Below are 17,615 nucleotides of genomic sequence, written 5' to 3'. Positions count from 1 at the left end.
GAGTATTTATCTCAAATAAGGGATTCATTATTCCGTTTCTATACATACATGTAAAATATAAGACTCAAATAATGGTTTCATATTTCCGTTACCATACATAAAATATAAGTGACTTAAAACCAATTTATAATTTTATTATTAAAGGTATCAATTGTTAATCTGATATTATAAACATTTACAAAATATTTTCATTTAATAAGGAAAATTGATTTGATTCGCTAAACGAAATTTTTTAATAGTCTGTAACACAGTGAAACTTATTCACTGTTATAGAACATCTATTAGACTTTTGTGAGTGTAAATAGAATGAAGTATCTTGAAAGTATTCATCTATTTGTTTTCAACTTGTATATGTCGGAGTGTTTATTGCACTTCGCAAACTTTGAAACTGTTGGCGACTGTGCATTGACTTCGATAAATTTGCTCTCTATAAAGAAGATATCTTTGATACAGTGTCTCGACGAATGCATTAAGAAAGATTTTTGCAGAGTTGTCGCATATAATAAAATACTACCGAATGTATTATGGATACTTCAGGATTGAACAGTTATACAGTCACAACTAAAACCTCTGCTAAATGTTATACAATTGGTAAGTATACATTAAATAATAATAATAATAATAATAATAATAATAATAATAATAATAATAATAATAATAATATAGTTGCCGTCCACACAAAATCATTGTTATACGAATTTTTTTTCTAAACGTCTTTAGATATTGGGCTGATTTTTTGTATTTAAGTTAAACACGATGAGGTACAAATAAAGTTTCACTCTCAAAGGTCAATTTGAAAATTTTAACTATTTTCTCCAAATGTAGAGCGCTAGACAAAGTTAATGGGGTATAATTAATCAAAATAAATTACACAAAACATGATGTAACGAAAACCGAGCGGTTAGGTCTTAGTGTTAAACTCTTGTTTATCCCTTAGTGTGTTGTTATGAAAATATGTTTTGTTAGATTGTACGAGTATATAAGAACTAAAAGTTAGAACTGGTTACCCTTCTTTGGTAGCGTCTGACTCTGATATCGTGGTAACCTGGTAATCTGTATACACCCTGGAAAGGTTGTATCATCTGGTAAGGTAATGACTTTCATATAAAAGGATAGATTGGAGTACAGGTTTTCTGATAGAAACCTACCGTATCGATGTTTGTAAAAATAATAAACTTTTTAAAAGGAAATTAACTTATAGTTACTTTGATATGCATTCCACAGTACATATAAATATTATATAACTTAACAGTATTCTAGTCTAAAAAAATATATATCATCAACTTTCTATCTTGAATTAAAGAAACTAGATAGTAGAAAAGTATACTTGATAGTTTACTAGTTGGAAATTTCGAAATCGGCAAATGGTAAAACTCAATATCAAAAGATTCGTTGTAAAGTATTTTTTAAGTTTCATTTGTAAAATAATTAATATATCCACATTTTATGGACATAGTCTCCTCGTACTGCTTGGTCTGGTATATTCTATCTATACTTTATGTGCTTCATACGTGTTTCTCGTTTTTAATTTTTATATAGATTATACCATTTATTTTCCCATTTAAAATTGTTTACACTAGTAATTTTGGGGCTCTTTATAACTTGCTGTTCGGTGTCAGACAAGGCTGCGTGTTGACGGCATACCTTGGCCTATAACGGTTTACTTTTAAAAATTGAACTCGGATGGAGCGTTGTCTCATTGGCACTCATACCACATATTCTTATATCTATTATATTGAAATAGCTCGGCGTTGGCATGTGTTACTTGCTACTGGTAAAATATTGCTGAAGTATTATCTGTATTATCCGCCGTATTTATTCTTAGGTAAACCAATTTACCGATTTAAATTACCATTTAGAGTGGGGGGCTCATATTCGCCGTGGACACAATTTCGCCGTTTTATGATTTTGAGGTGTAAAAACTTCAAAGGATGGTTGAAATCATAAATGGGAGAAATATGCCGTTAAATTATATTTTTATAACAAATATGATTATTTTTGAAAATGAGACTAAATTTCGGCACTTACGGCAAAGGACCGAAAAATGGACAACGATTTTCGGCCAATTTCATGAATGAAAAAACGATTTCAAAAAAGCATTTCTTAGTAATTCTTTGACTGATTGCCCTAAATTTTAGTTTTTTTACACCTTGCAAATGTCTGCTATTCGTCTATAATGAAATTTATTTGATAAATATTGTTTAAAGCTGCAGTTATTTGGTTTTAAATAGATATGTAAAAACGGCGAATATGTGTCCCCCGTTGACAAAAAAATAATTTTAAATTTAATCCAACTTTTCAAATGATTTTACTCAAAACAAACACGTTTTCAAGCTAAGAATATTTTGCATTTGAAGTTATCTTCATATAGAAATATCAGTATACTTCAAAAACATCAAGACCTGAATATAAACTGAAGAAAACATGGAAAGATATGGCACCCCACCCTACCAGTTCCAATGTAGATAAATACTAGTACCTAAATTATTAAAACGGACAATAGTTACTACAAAGTATTATCAATACAATTAAAAAAAACGTCATCACACACGTTAAGGGAAATCAAGTTCCATTTCAGAGAATCGATACTAGTATTTCTTTACAATATTATTCAAAACAGAAGGAAAATGTAATAAACCATTGTGGTGACGTCAGCCTATTCATTTACCAAGGATTCTGTAATAGTTATCCAACAAGGACGCGGTGTGTCAGTGTAAGATCACCCGATGGCCAGATTCCAGAGGGTGATTTAACACTGACACACCAAGTCCAAATGTGATAACTATTTTACATCCCCGCTATTTAAGATTAGACGAAAACCCATTTACAATTCATAAAATCTAGTTTAGAACACCACACAACCATTATATACTAGGCAAAAAAAATGAACGTTACATTGGTTTTTAATTTGAAAATATATTAATTTCAAATATTTTCATGATTAAAACTAGTAACCTGAATAAGTTATCTATCAAATTTACTCATTTATATAAATATCGGAAATGACATGACGTAATTTTTCTGATTTCAAACAAATAACCTTTTTTTCAAATATTTGCCCGTATAAAGTTGGAATCGAGTTGTCCTTTTTGTCATTTAAAGTGTGTCGAACACGAACACGATTGTGAACAAAAGGTGGCATTGAAAAATTGAAAAGTTACACGTAAAACAATGCCCCGTCTACGCCTAAATGAGAGAGAACGAGCTATTGGGATGTTGGCAAGTGCAAATCATTTTAATGTCTCTCGAATGACTATTGTTAGGCTTAAGACTCGTCTTAGAGATACTAGCAAAACAAATGATCGCCCCCGTAGTGACAGGCCACGTGAAACGACGTTACGGTCAAGACAAACACATCCGCATCATTCATCTTCGAAATCGATTTGTAAACGCGTCACAAGCTGTACGACAAATCCACGAAAGACATAACAACAGAATTTCTGATCAAACAGTTCGTAACAGATTACATATGTACATCAAGTTGGTCTAAGAGCTCGTCGTCCATTGAAGGGACCTATCCTTACGCATGCGCAGTCGCGCCACAGGCTAAATTCAACTTGAAATTCAGTGACGGCAGGGTCAGGGTCTTCCGGAGACGCAATGAACGATTTTCTGATGCGTGCGTGCTGGAAACAGATCGGTTTGTTGGTGGCGGAATCATGGAACGGGGCGGAATTACCTACCAGGAAAACCCCGAACTCAAAATCATCGTTGGTACACCTAAATGCAACAAGGTATAGGGACGAAATTCTGGCTTTAGTTGTTAACCGTATAACCCTGGAATGTTTTTATTTGAGTCCCCTGGGTCCAAACTTAGAAAAATAGGTCAAGGTCAAAGTTCAAGGTCATATTTTAGATTTTCATATGTCTTTGATTTCCGTTTCTCCAAAGACATCGTTTTTACCACTTTTTTCAGCAAGACAACGCCCGTTGTCACGTGACACACATTTCGATGACATTTTTGGTGAATAACCATATTCGTGTATTGCCTTGGCCAGCAATGTCTCCAGATTAAATCAACAATTAAACATTTTCGGGATGAACTTGGACGACGAATTAGAAATAGCCAAAATACAACGGAAACGCTAGCCCAGCTCCGAACAGCACTTTTCAGGGAATGGAACAACATACCTCAAGATTTTATTCGATGTCTTATTGATTCCATGCGGTGGAGGTGTCAGGCGGTCATAAATGCAAGAGGTGGTCATACAAGGTACATTCCACGTAATATGTTTATATATTACTATAAATGTAAATGTATACCCTGTATAACCCCGAACACGATGAGTAGAAATAAACAATGGAAAGTCGCCCCACTGGACAATCGGCCCATACTTGATCGCCACTTTATTTCAAAAAAATTGACCCACTCTTTTTACCAACTCGCCCCACTTTTGAAAAATTGTATAATAAAATTAAATACTCAGTCTGACAACTTACTTATAAATGAAAAGGGTGTAACCCCCACTGAATATAGGTCTGACAACTCGCCCCACTAATAAATACATGTTGCTTCCTTTACGTATGTTAAATTACTCGTATCGAGTCGTCCTGGTGTAGTGGTATGTGTCGTGCCTTGATATGCTAAAGGTCTTGAGTTCGAATCCAAGCATGTATTTAAGGTCTTGAGTTCGAATTCAAGCATGTATTTAAGGTCTTGAGTTTGAATCCTTGGGAACGACACATACCACTACACCAGAACAACCAGTGGGGCGAGGTGGCATTGTTTGACATCTTCTTATCGTGTTCGAGGGTCATAAAGGGTATAAATCATAAAGTAATATATAAAGTATAAAATAATGGTTGTGTGGCGTTCTAAACGACATTTTATGAATTGTAAATGTTTTATCGTCTAATCTAAAACAGCTGGGATGTAAAATAGTTATCCCTAGTTAGCCTCCGCCCATCGGGGTGATCTTACACTGACACACCAAGTCCGAGTGAGATAACTATTTAAGAATCAACGCTTATCCATTGTATCTATATCTCATAAAATATTGAATAATGAGCAAGATGTCAAAATTTCAATTCATCAATAATAAAACTTTACAATTTATTTGAAATAAATAATTATTTGACGCCCACAAAAGGTTATTGTCATATCACTTTAATCCCGGTACCTTTGATAACTATTTACACCACTGGGTTGATACCACTGCTGGTAGACGTTTCGTCCCCGAGGGTATAACCAGCCATATAGTCAACACGTTGGTTTTGACATGAATATAAATAATTTGGCCATCTTTAATTCAATTTTTCAATCAGATATATTCATTAACAACCTCTCATGTATTGGTGGGGCACACTTTTCAGCAATTCGGTTGACATGAATATCAATTATGTGGTCATTTTTATAAATTAACAGGTGACAAAACTTTGAATTTTTCGAAAAACTAAGGATTTTCTTATCCCAGGAGTAGATTACCTTATCCGTATTTGGCACATCTTTTTGGAATTTTGGTTCCTTAATGCTCCTCAACATTTACTTGTTTGCCTTTTTAACTTTTTTGATATGATTGTCACTAATAAGTCTTATGAAGACGAAACGCACGTCTTGCGTATTTAATAATAATCCTGGTACCTTTCTTTGGGCATTAAATTATGATCCTGTCACCTTTGATAACTAGGTAACTATTTTAACCAGACATAAATTTCTCGTCTCTTCACAAAGAGTAAGATGTTTGTTGGTTTTTTTTCTAGGGGGAACGTCTCTTATCACATTGTCTTCTTCGTCACGTCGTCATTAGCGTCATCATAACACTGAAACTTAAAAAAATCAGACTTAGTTGTATAGCTAGACAGTGTACTCTAGAAAGAGGCACACCCTAAGCAGCAGGCTTGAACAACACTTTGGCAGTTTTTGGCCTATTTATACACTGTTTTGGGTTTATCAAAGAGTAATGCATCTTCACAGATCAAATTTTATTAAAAAGTAAAATGTTTTCACTCTCAAATAAAAGATTTGAAATAATAGCCAATTAAGGCCCTCACAACACTTACTCCTTTGAAATATTACTGGAAATGAGGATTTGTTAAATGAATAGGGAATACATGCTTTCCTTGAAAGACTTTTTGCAAAGTATTATTTCTTATAGAAGCCTACGTGAAGATTCGGATATAACATTCACATGTTTATTGAGCAGAGTAAAACCATAAAGATGAAGGACAGAAATAACATCATTAGGTGTTTCATAAAATTAATTACAGAAATTTCTTTGTACCATTGATGAAATTGGTGAAAACATATATCCAGTGAAAGAAACCAGGGAATTTAGATTTCCCGGTAAAATAACTTTGATACATTCATGGTTTGATGAATCATGAAAATAATATTTTATTTAGATGCAAAGACTAGTATCCTTTTATTTCATAGACTTGCAAGGACAAGATGATGGTATTTCAAACGTTGCACTACTAAAAGGAAGTAATCAAAGTTCCCTCTGGAGTAACACAACTTCCTGGAGAAACAATACATGTTGCTCTACAGACTATGCAATTGATGGAAACCCAGCTACTTTCTCTAGTACCAGCTTTGAATATCTACCATATTGGTGGGTAGATCTGGGGCTGGTATATAACATTAAACGGATTGAAATAATGAACAGACCTGATTGTTGTGGTGAGTAAATTGTATGGAATAAAATAAGGTGAGCGAACACGTTATGATACATGCTTCTAACAGAGGTGAATACCTGTGAAAACTTCAGTACAAATTGAGTCATTGTGATGTACAAAATGAATATTAGTATCAATTTTAAGACAAATTAATTACAGTAAAAGGAGGTTTGTCATTTCAGCCTTTGAAATGATAAATTGATCAGTGTCTGATAGAAATTGATCTTATGCACGTGACATTAAAAAGAATGGCAAACGTAGATAAAGGTATATTATTTTAGAAAAGGATCAATCGTACTTTGTAAAACATAACCTTTTTTTAAACAAAAAAACTATCTGAATCAATACTATCAAGATTATCGTTTGTTTTCAGTATTGACAACACAGTTGTAAGGTTCGAAACACTTAAAAACATCGGAATTCCCATAGTACTGAACTGTATTCTCTTCTTAACGAGTTGTTCTTTTATTCAAATGAGGTTGCTACCACATCAGAACTCTTCATACCATATCTCATTATTTTAGATTTAAGGGTTGCTAATGAGAGTCGGTTGAGAAATAAGCTTCATGACACGATAGGTCATTTAAGCTTCCCAACAGTGAGCTTTATATTTCTGTATATCAACATTCCGGCAGCGCTTGCACATGGAGTCTGTATCTCCGAGTTGATATTTAAGAGACTGCACTCTCTACCATGGAGGTTTGCTGCTTACAATGATATTTAAGCAAGAGTCCAAAGTGGTGAAATTGCAATAATTCCTCACAAAATTTTACGGACGCAATCAATGTTATATTAGTTGACTGCCGTGTACCTTTGGTATCATTAATATCTCTTGTATTTGCATGATCTACTCGACGAATGATACGTGTAGATAAAGTATAGTTAACCATCCGGGGCGTCTTATATCATCCCCGATTGATGGTGAGGTTTGTTTTGATAAAGTTTAGTTTTCTTTGTTGTGCATGCTTTGCAGACTCACGGTGGGTATGGTTGTCCTGCGAGATAACGTACTGTGCTGGTGATTCGGTCCTGACGGGTGCTGGTGATCAATGAAAAAATGTAAACAAAGACGAAAATGATGATTTTTGACGTTTTCACTAATAAAAAATGAAAGAAAACAGTTGAGATTTTTCAATTTTATTTCTTATGGGTTCATATAGAAACCATTGAAAAGTTGACCCTCTAAACTGTTTCAGTAAGCGTAACACAAAAATGCTCATTTTCAGAAAATCTTGAACTGAAAAAATAAAACAAAAATGCTCATAGAGTCCGCTTTCTATACCGCAATCCACACGACAAAACTATTTTGTAAAAAAAACATTGCAATTTATAAAAAAATAGCATTTTCTCAATTTTCTCATGTCCTGATACTGTGCTGGTGGGTCCTGTCATTGTGCTGGTGGGTCCTGATACGGTGCTGGTGATTTTGGATTAGAAGTTGGTCATATTTGAAACAAATGTTACAAAATCAATAAAATTGGGCAGATAATTGTTGTCAATAGGATCTATTACTCCTATTTAGCTCTTGTGCATCCATTTGGCTGTTTAATATGTGTTTTCAAATGATCGTAACTTGTATAACATAATTACATAAAAGGGCAACATCTTTCGTCCAATATCAGAGAACAATATATAGTATATAAAATAAGAATAGTTTTATTAAGATATTAAATGCCCCTTACATTGATGCCTCAACAATAATCAAAGCCCATGCCGCATAGACATGTTTGTCAGCGCTCCGCATACCCCTCCCCACTTCCACCCAACCAACCCTCCTCATTTCCTCCTTCATTGTTACAGTGGTGTACCAAAACAACAATATATCACATTAAATAATTACACAAAGACACACATTATTGAACAACAAAATCAATGCTCGCAGGTACTGAACGCTAGTTCAAAGCCACATTTTCAACTAGTAGATAAACCATGTTCACATATACAAAAATCTCAATCGTGTCAAAACTTAAGTTCACATTTTAATGTTTGATGAAGCAGAACTTTAAAAGTGTGCAGTGAATCTTGTGCTCATAACAGTTATTGTCATAATTATGTTTACATGAGACTTATAAAGGAATTAAGAAGGTACCAAGAAATGTTTTACAGTTCAATTTAATTATCATGAATGGAAGGTGAATGGAAACTGTGAGGGTCAAAATCTTAAATTGCTTATAAATTTTTGCTGGACCCAGTTTCGTTATCTGATCTGAATGTTCTGAAATGTGCAAGGTGGATAGACATTTTGATTTTTTTTACTCGGAAAGTTTTGCCCTAATTGCTTGAACTTTTGCAATATTAAAGCCGATTTCAATGAGTGTGAAGACAAAGGGAATATCTTTGGTTATATTGCTTGATGAACAGAAAAGTCATTGTTAGGTTATGTAAACTACCCTACTTTAAGAGTATACTAGTCCGACAAATGACACATCTTTCTGTCTGTAGGACCAGGCTACTTCGAAAGGAGGATACGGTTTAGCTCACAAGCAAGCTAACCAAAGATATTATGTTTGCCTATATACTCGATGGCATCGGCTGTAACTAAATACTCGAATACATTTTAACAGACAGTGGTCATGTTTGTTGATGAATATTGTTTTTTCTAGATTCACTCTTGAAAAATCATTTGGTAACATTTGGTCAAGTAATTTCAGAAAAGATCTTTTTGTAATTGCGGACGCCAAGACAATACATGAACCTCACACGACCCCTCGACACAGGTGAGCTTATATATGATCTTATAGCGATTCAGGTTGATAACCATTTAAGAATTGAATGCTTCTTTTTGTAAATTTATTGGGGTGTAAAAGCGTTGACCGTAGTACATTTTGTATGAAGCGCGGAAGCGCTTCATTCTAAAAATGTGCACACGGTCAACGCTTTTACAACCCTATAAAGTTACAAAAAGAAGCATTCAATACTTATAATTACATTTCTTTTAGCTACAAATGCAGGATCATGAAAACACGAATTTTATTATTGTTTTATTTAATTCACCTGTGCACTTTATTTTGGGACCACGTGTTATCATGAATGAAAAGTTTTATTGAGCAATGCAATTGCTTACGGAATAACACGTTATGTCCAGTTAGCCAATCAGAATAAAGTATCATAATGAAACATACATCTAATGTAATTATTTGAAATTAAGCCAGTTTTTGTGTGTGTGTAGATTTGTATTGTTTTAAACTGTTATGACCTTTTAAAGTTAAATGTAGGTGTTTAATCTAAGAATTTCTTTTTTAAACTCAATTCGTAGTATGAAGCTATTGATTGATTGATTGTTGGTTGCTTAACGTCCAGTGGCAAATATTTCATGCATATTCAGGACGAGAACAAGTTCACAATAAATACAATAGGTAGGACTTGTCATAAAAGAGGCCAATAGTCGTGGAATTTTGGACTGCCACTGGAAAATGAGGATGTATTGGATAGGAACAGAAATTTTGCCTTGCAGCAGGCCACCTACAGACCCCTCAAAGAGTTGCTGCAAGGGTTATTAACGTGCAAAGAGCGTGGCACTCTCTTTACACGAGACATCGGATTTAACGTCCCCATTCTGACCGGACGCGACTGCGAACTTGATACATCCCGCACAGCCAAACGGACAACCCACTTCGACAAGCGTTTTACTGCCGGTCAGGAGAAGACCAAGTGACCATATCTCTATTTCCCAGTAACCCTTAGGGATTTTTGAAATGCACAATTAACAAAGCAAACGTTAGTTTCAAATACTTTTAAATAGATTTTTAAGGATAATGTACCCTTGCGTTGATCCAATGCTAAACATAACAAAAGTCTCTTTACAAACGTCTGTGAATTTTCTACAAAAAAAGTGATTTTCTTTTCACCAAATTCTCTTTTTCTACTAAAAACAGTAATGAACTATAAATAATAATGCTTTGCAAGAAGTTTCCCCTTGATATATGTACAAAATTATGTCTCTATTATTCATTGTCTGTGCTGTTTTAATACTTTTGCAGTTTGCACATTTCGTAATTGACAAGCCACAGAAGGGGTCATAACCATACACGAAAAGATAAAATATTGATCTGAGTACTTAATTTGCATCTCTGAACCCCCACCCCGGTTTGTTTTTTAGGAGGGTGTCTAAAAATGATCGATGACAGACAGCCAAGTACGCATTTTACTTTCCAGGCGTGTTTACATTGATTGTTACTGTCCTGAAAACGGATAGATGGAAACAAAAATGTTTGATATATCTGGCTTTAGATTCGTTTTTTTTAAACATAAATTAAGGCTACATTTAAATATTATAATACTAAGAATTCACAATATAAAAAAATGCAGAAAAAAATGGATGAAGTGAAAAAATTAGTATGGAGTCATTACTACAGAGATGGTGTGTTTGACACACAAAACTTAAAAGCTAGCTTAGTGATATTACCAATATTAAAATAAAAGTGTATTTTAGTTATGTATTTTTTCCATTTACTCATTTTCAATTATAATTAAGGCACATTTGATTTTTATTCATAAAAATATTTAAATATAGTAAAGTAGGACACATTGTTCACTTCCTCCCCCGTAATTCTTTATCAAAAATATTTATTTATTTTGAAATTTTGAAATGAAAAAGCTAAGAAATCTTAGTTTTGTTTATAGTGGTCTCTAGGTTATCTCGTCTTCATTCTCTGATATAGTCTAGTCTGCCCTTTCATAAAATAGTGATTTGCTTTAGTGTTCTATCGAACTTTCGAAAAAAAACACCTGATAACCGTTCAGACAAAAAAGTTATGTTGAAAAAATCTTACAGATACAGCAAGTGATTATTAATGGGTATAAGATACATTTTTCTTTTAAAATACAACTTTTTAATCTTACGGGAAACTATTCCAAGCTTAAAACTTTTACTGCAACCTCGCTCTTACTTATCCCCATCACCCCCCCCCCCCCCCCACAAAAAAAAACCCAAAAAAAACCCAAACAAACCCGCAATACTATTGTCATTTTTATAGTCAGCACTCAATTGTTCAGAAAAAAATGTGATTTAAGCTGCTAAAGACATATGATTCAAACGCTCAGAAAGTTCTTTGTTCTATATTTTTGCTCTCCATTTTTATGCAAAACCTTTTACATTTTTATTTAATGGGTTGTTGAAGGTATTACGATGACGTATGGTTATTAACATATACTTCCTTTGGTTTCTTATGGAAATTTGTTCATTGACAACAAACATAGCACATCATCTACTTTATATAAGTATTGTATAAATTACAACGTATTTTGGTGATCTTGCAAAATGATCGTAATCCCGAAAATCGTAAACACATTTTCTTATCTTAAAAGGGGACAAGAAGGGTTCAATTAACAGGCCAATAAATAAGATAACAGTTAATTTAAAAAAAAATTTAAAAAATAGGGGTATTTTTTCTTGCATAATAACAGTAAACGGATTCAAAACAATGTTAATTTCAAGAAAGCAGGCAACAGTTAATTAGTCAATAACAGTAAAGCATCAATGATCTTGAATATATGCCACTTTTAACTAAAATATAAAGGCACAGAACCAGGACATCGGAGCACAGAACCAGGACCGTTTTTCTTATCACCAGCACCGCGTCAGGACAATTCCGTTAAACGAACTTGCACGACTTTTGCAATATAATATTGTTGTAATATACTTTGCATGGTACTTATGACGCATCAGAGAAAAATTAAGCAACAAAACAGTCGTTTTATTGCCGTTCTGATACAATGTAAACAAACCCACCAGCACAGAATCAGGACCCACCAGCACCCGTCAGGACCGAATCACCAGCACAGTACGTTCTCTCGCAGGACAACCATACCCACCGTGAGACTTGTATTAAATTGGCTGCTTGAAGCGAATTTGTATTTCACTTCCATTATTGATTTAACAAAAACAAGTTATATTTTATATTTTTCTTCATCTCGTAGCTAGTGCCCCTTTAAAGCAATAGAAAGTTTGGACTACAAAATTGTACAAAGTTATTGACTTTATACCGAAAATTCGTCCTTTCATGAATGATACATGGACACAAAGTTTATTTCTACAAACACTGCGAAAAGAATCATAGATTATTTTCCTGGTATTGTTCTAAAGTGCGTTCAAATGGTTTTATTTGCTTAACGTCCAGTGGCAAATAGTTCATGCATATTCAGGACGATAACAAATTATCAATAAATACAATAGGTAGGTCTTGCCAAAATAGAGGCCATTCGGGATGATAGTCGGGGAAATTTGGACTGCCACTGGAAAATGAGGGTATATTGGTAAAGGACAGATATTTTGCCTTGCAACAGGCCACCTACAGACCCCTCAAAGAGTTGTTGCAAGGTTTCTTAACGTGCAAAGAGCAAATCTTTAACGTCTCCATTCTGACCGGACGTGACTGCAAAATTGATACATCCCGCACAGCCAAAACGGACGCCCCACTTCGGGAAGCATTTTACTGACGGTCGGGAGAAGACCAAGTGACCATATATCTATTCCCCAGTCACCCTTGGGATCATAATGTGCGGTCAAATGGAGTCGTACATATAAAGCAATCAAAACGTTATCACACACTGTACAATTGAGTTTAATGATTTATAACGGGGTCGATTTAATACCACTTCGTGAGTTCGGTTACCCGATGGCATCATTAGTCCAGTACTCATCAATTTTGTATTGATATTTGTTTTAGGATATTTGGTGTCTAATGCTTTTAAACATCGCAAATGTTTGTCATTTCGACCGTTTTGTTTTAAGCGCCACTAATATAGTTATGTCTGTTTCTCACATCTGGAAATCAATAAAGCCCATTACATCAAGAGAGGACTTTAACTTTCCCATTACTATGTTACTGAACTTAATATTCTTTACAACAGCATTCCGGAATCACCTGCAATATGCAGATATATCGTCTAGTCGCAACAAAATTCTGAAGCTGGCATTTTCTTATATAGATGATAGTCGCTTCTGATGATGATGTTAAACTTATGTTTTGTATGATAAAGATCAAATATTGAAATAGTATTCAAACAGTGTACGGATTCCAATATAAATAGACCACTTTCGAGTTTATTTTGTTTACAGTTTGATTTAAAAGAAACGCCGACACAGCTAGATAATAAAATTAATTATTTTATTACTACCACAAGTCTTGAATTTTATCCTAATTCTATCATATTTTTGAAAAATTTATAGAAATTCAAATGTGACGTCACGTTGTGCGTTTATCACTTTGGCTAACTCGGCTGCGAAGTTTTATGAGCTGGTTAAAGATATTTTGTGTATCCGTTTTTATCCTGTAGTTAGTCACTACTTCGGTTTTATCATGTATATCTTTAAAAAATTATAGTCATTGTATAAAAATTAACTGCTTGCAAAAGTATGAATTATTGTAAATTCTCTGTCTTAAAGGTTCTCCCATTTATTTGTATGGTATACATTTCTACATTGCCATACAAGCGGGATGTTTGGCATGCAACAAAACCACATCCAAACCTCAATTTAATTTTATTAAAATGTCCTGTACCACATCAGGAAAAAGGCCATTGATATAGTATAGTTCGTTTCTGTGTGTGTTGAATATTTATGTTGTGTTCCCGTTGTGTCGTGGTTCTCCTCTTAAAGTTTTTTTTTATTTTTATGATCAAATGATTCAAGCTTTCCATTAAAATCCAAAAAATCAAAAGGATTATCAAAATTAAATCTATAAAATATAAAACAAGAATGTGTCCCAAGTACACGGATGCCCCATCCGCACTATCATTTTCTAGGTTCAATTGACCGTGAAAATTGGGGAAAGTCTCTCAAGTTGCATTACAATTAGACATATCATATCATAGGGAACATGTTTACTAAGTTTCAAATTGATTGTACTTCAATTTTTTACGTGTCCAGCTATCTATCACAGTTAAAATAAATGACATTAAAACGCTATTTTCTGAATAGGGTTCAGGGCACAGTCGTTTATTATTTCCATTACACTGCTCTAAGCATAATTTTTATTAAGATTTCCAGAGTGTGCATTTGCTGTGATTTGTTGTTCGAAAAAAAGAAATATGTTGAACGTTTATGTTTAAAATTATGTTATTAACTAAGTATCCCGTGTTTTTGTTACGCTTACGATATCTTGGGGGAAATGCCGACCTCGTAAATGAGTTCGGTAATTTGAAGACGTTACGTTTGTGGACTCAACTTTATGCATGCCGTCTCTGCTGGATTAACTAGAAATTGTGTTTGTTCTGTAGGTACTTTATCAAAAGTCTCTAATGACAGCAGTGCTTATTGTCAATTTCGATAATTCAATTTGCCAAATAATTCATGTAATTATATAGCATCACAGTTTTCAAACCACTGGCTCAAAAAAAGAGGGACGAAAGATACCAAAGGGACAGTCAAACTCGTAAATATAAAACAAACTGACAACATGGGAATAGAAGTGACGATGTCCCTAAGCGCACAAATGATTTTCACTAAAACCAAAAGTTTTTTGCGGAAATCGAAATCGAAAGTTATTGGTATATGATTGTTTATGATCTTTACGTGTAGTATGAACATGTTGATTAATTGTTATCCCTATCCCCCACTCGTATGGGGCTGTTTGGTTATCTGTTCAGCGACAACTTGTGATTTCGATGCTCCTTTGTAAATTTTGAGTATATTAAACGAGTCAATCTTTCCTTTGAATAAAAGAAATAGATACAACTATGTTCTATATTTGTGGTAAATGGCTATTCATTTTACTATTCTGGTAGTTTTTATATGGTAGCCATGAGCTTTAAAAAGTTTTTGGTCCATATCATTAAGTTAAAAAGGTTTTGAATTCAAAACTTCCTTTTCTTTATACAGGCGAACGTCTTCGAAACCTTGACATCACTGTTGGACCATCTATAAATGACATGGCATTGTGCATTCACTACACAGGTCCGGGTCTGACCGGTGAGCACCTGGTATTCCATTGTAACCAGAATATGAGCGGTCAATATGTTAAAGTATCTATCAACGGAACTAACCATCTTCAACTGGCAGAGGTGATGGTATTTGTTTGAAACTGATCCATATTAAAAAAAAACCTGATGAATTACAAAGTTAGAGTTCTCTTTTATTTGATGCGTTTTTAAATTACTCAGTTCTGGTTTGTAACTCCGATTTGTTTTCGCTCTATCGATTTATGAATTTCGAACAGCGGTATACTACTGTTGCTTTTAGTTAATGTTATTAAATTGATTATTTGATTGCATAGTAGTAAATTCTCTGTAAAAAATCTTGTTCTGTCCTTTTGTTATGTACTTGTATACAATATTATGTATCTTTTAACTGATATTTAATAAAATTGTTTTCTAATACATTTTACATATCGATTTCTTATTCATTTGACGAATGTGGTATGCGATTTACTTTCTCAATTTATTACTTTTTCTGCAATATATTGGAATGCTCAGGTAGACACTTAAGGTACGGAATCATTGTTTGTTTATCGTACATAAATTGTCGTTTAATGATTTATGTTCGATATATATAGAAAGATTTATAAACAGTGTTACAAAATTGGCTACAGTATATCTCGGCATTAAGGAAGACAGAATAAATCGTAGCATAAGAAATCGAATGACGAATCAGGTTGCATCACTGACGAGACATGTATGGTCGAAATGCGCATCTGGTGCAAGAAAATTGGTACCGTTTAATTTTATAACTAGCACTGGGTCGATGCCTCTGCTGGTGGACTATTAGTCCCCGAGGGTATCACCAGCCCAGTAGCCAGTACTTCGGTACTGGCATGAAATACGGATTTTTTGTGTTATTAAAATTTGCTGTTACAAAATATTAGAAATTATTATAAATTAAGGAATGTATCTCCCTCATGCAAAGCTCTGATTCCTTTCACGGATTTGGCTTTACTTTTTGAACCTTTTGGATTATAGCTCTTCATCTTTTATATAAGCTTTGGATTTCAAATATTTTGGCCACGAGCATCACTGACGAGACATGTACATGTATGGTCGAAATGCGCATCTGGTGCAAGAAAATTGGTACCGTTAATTTTATTACTACCACTGGGTCGATGCCTCTGCTGGTGGACTATTAGTCCCCGAGGGTATCACCAGCCCAGTAGCCAGTACTTCGGTACTGGCATGAAATACGGATTTTTTTGTGTTATTAAAATTTGCTGTTACAAAATATTAGAAATTATTATAAATTAAGGAATGTATCTCCCTCATGCAAAAAGCTCTGATTCCTTTCACGGATTTGGCTTTACTTTTTGAACCTTTTGGATTATAGCTCTTCATCTTTTAAATAAGCTTTGGATTTCAAATATTTTGGCCACGAGCATCACTGACGAGACATGTATGGTCGAAATGCGCATCTGGTGCAAGAAAATTGGTACCGTTAATTTTATTGCAAAATAACATTGCGTAACTCATTTAGAACAAGAACTAATGCGGGCATACACGTATTTTACTCAAATCATTATAGATTATTACATGGCATTTTCCATATGGCCCTGGTATCAGCCCAAGACTCCCATATCAAGCCAGAGGGTTTTAGCCCGAGGGCTTGATATGGGTCGTGGGCTGATACCATGGGCTATATGGAAAATGACATGTTATAATCTATTTATCACATATTTTCAAGCAGGAGAAAACAAATAGCTTACACCAAATTATGTTTGATATTTCATCAAAAATCAAAAAGATATTTAACGAAAACAATAAATAAATGTATCACTGTGCCGTTGAGTTAAAAAAAGTTCATATCACAGTTGGTTAACAACGTTTTGTGAAAAGTTTCAGAAATAGATTAACAATAAATATATTAATTTTAAGAATTGCAAATATTAAACGACTTTAAAGTGTTACATTACAAATTCTTCTACAGCACATTTGTAACTTTCTAAATTTCTTTTCATTGTGTTTAACTTGTTTACAAGTGGCCTTTGATTGACAGGTCACCGGAAGTTAAACTCAGGGGCTTGATATGGATTTCGAGGGCTGATATCGATATCGGCCCCTAGGGCTGATAACCA

The 17,615-nt window shown here is 34.0% G+C and overlaps 1 protein-coding gene across 1 annotated transcript; it reads left to right on the top strand.

Moving 5' to 3' along the window:
* Positions 1 to 284: 284 nt before the first annotated feature.
* On the top strand, positions 285 to 15,838 carry LOC134686296 (fucolectin-5-like). Its single transcript, XM_063545963.1, has 3 exons — positions 285 to 591; positions 6,374 to 6,619; positions 15,437 to 15,838. The coding sequence occupies exons 1-3, from the start codon at positions 525 to 527 to the stop codon at positions 15,634 to 15,636; spliced, it is 513 nt and encodes a 170-aa protein (XP_063402033.1). The 5' UTR covers positions 285 to 524; the 3' UTR covers positions 15,637 to 15,838.
* The last annotated feature ends 1,777 nt before the right edge of the window (positions 15,839 to 17,615 follow it).

The sequence above is a fragment of the Mytilus trossulus genome, chromosome 10, assembly GCF_036588685.1.
Source record: "Mytilus trossulus isolate FHL-02 chromosome 10, PNRI_Mtr1.1.1.hap1, whole genome shotgun sequence".
Taxonomy (NCBI): domain Eukaryota; kingdom Metazoa; phylum Mollusca; class Bivalvia; order Mytilida; family Mytilidae; genus Mytilus; species Mytilus trossulus.
The sequence above is the reverse complement of the archived record's forward strand: the minus strand, read 5'-3'. Positions and strand labels throughout refer to the sequence as shown.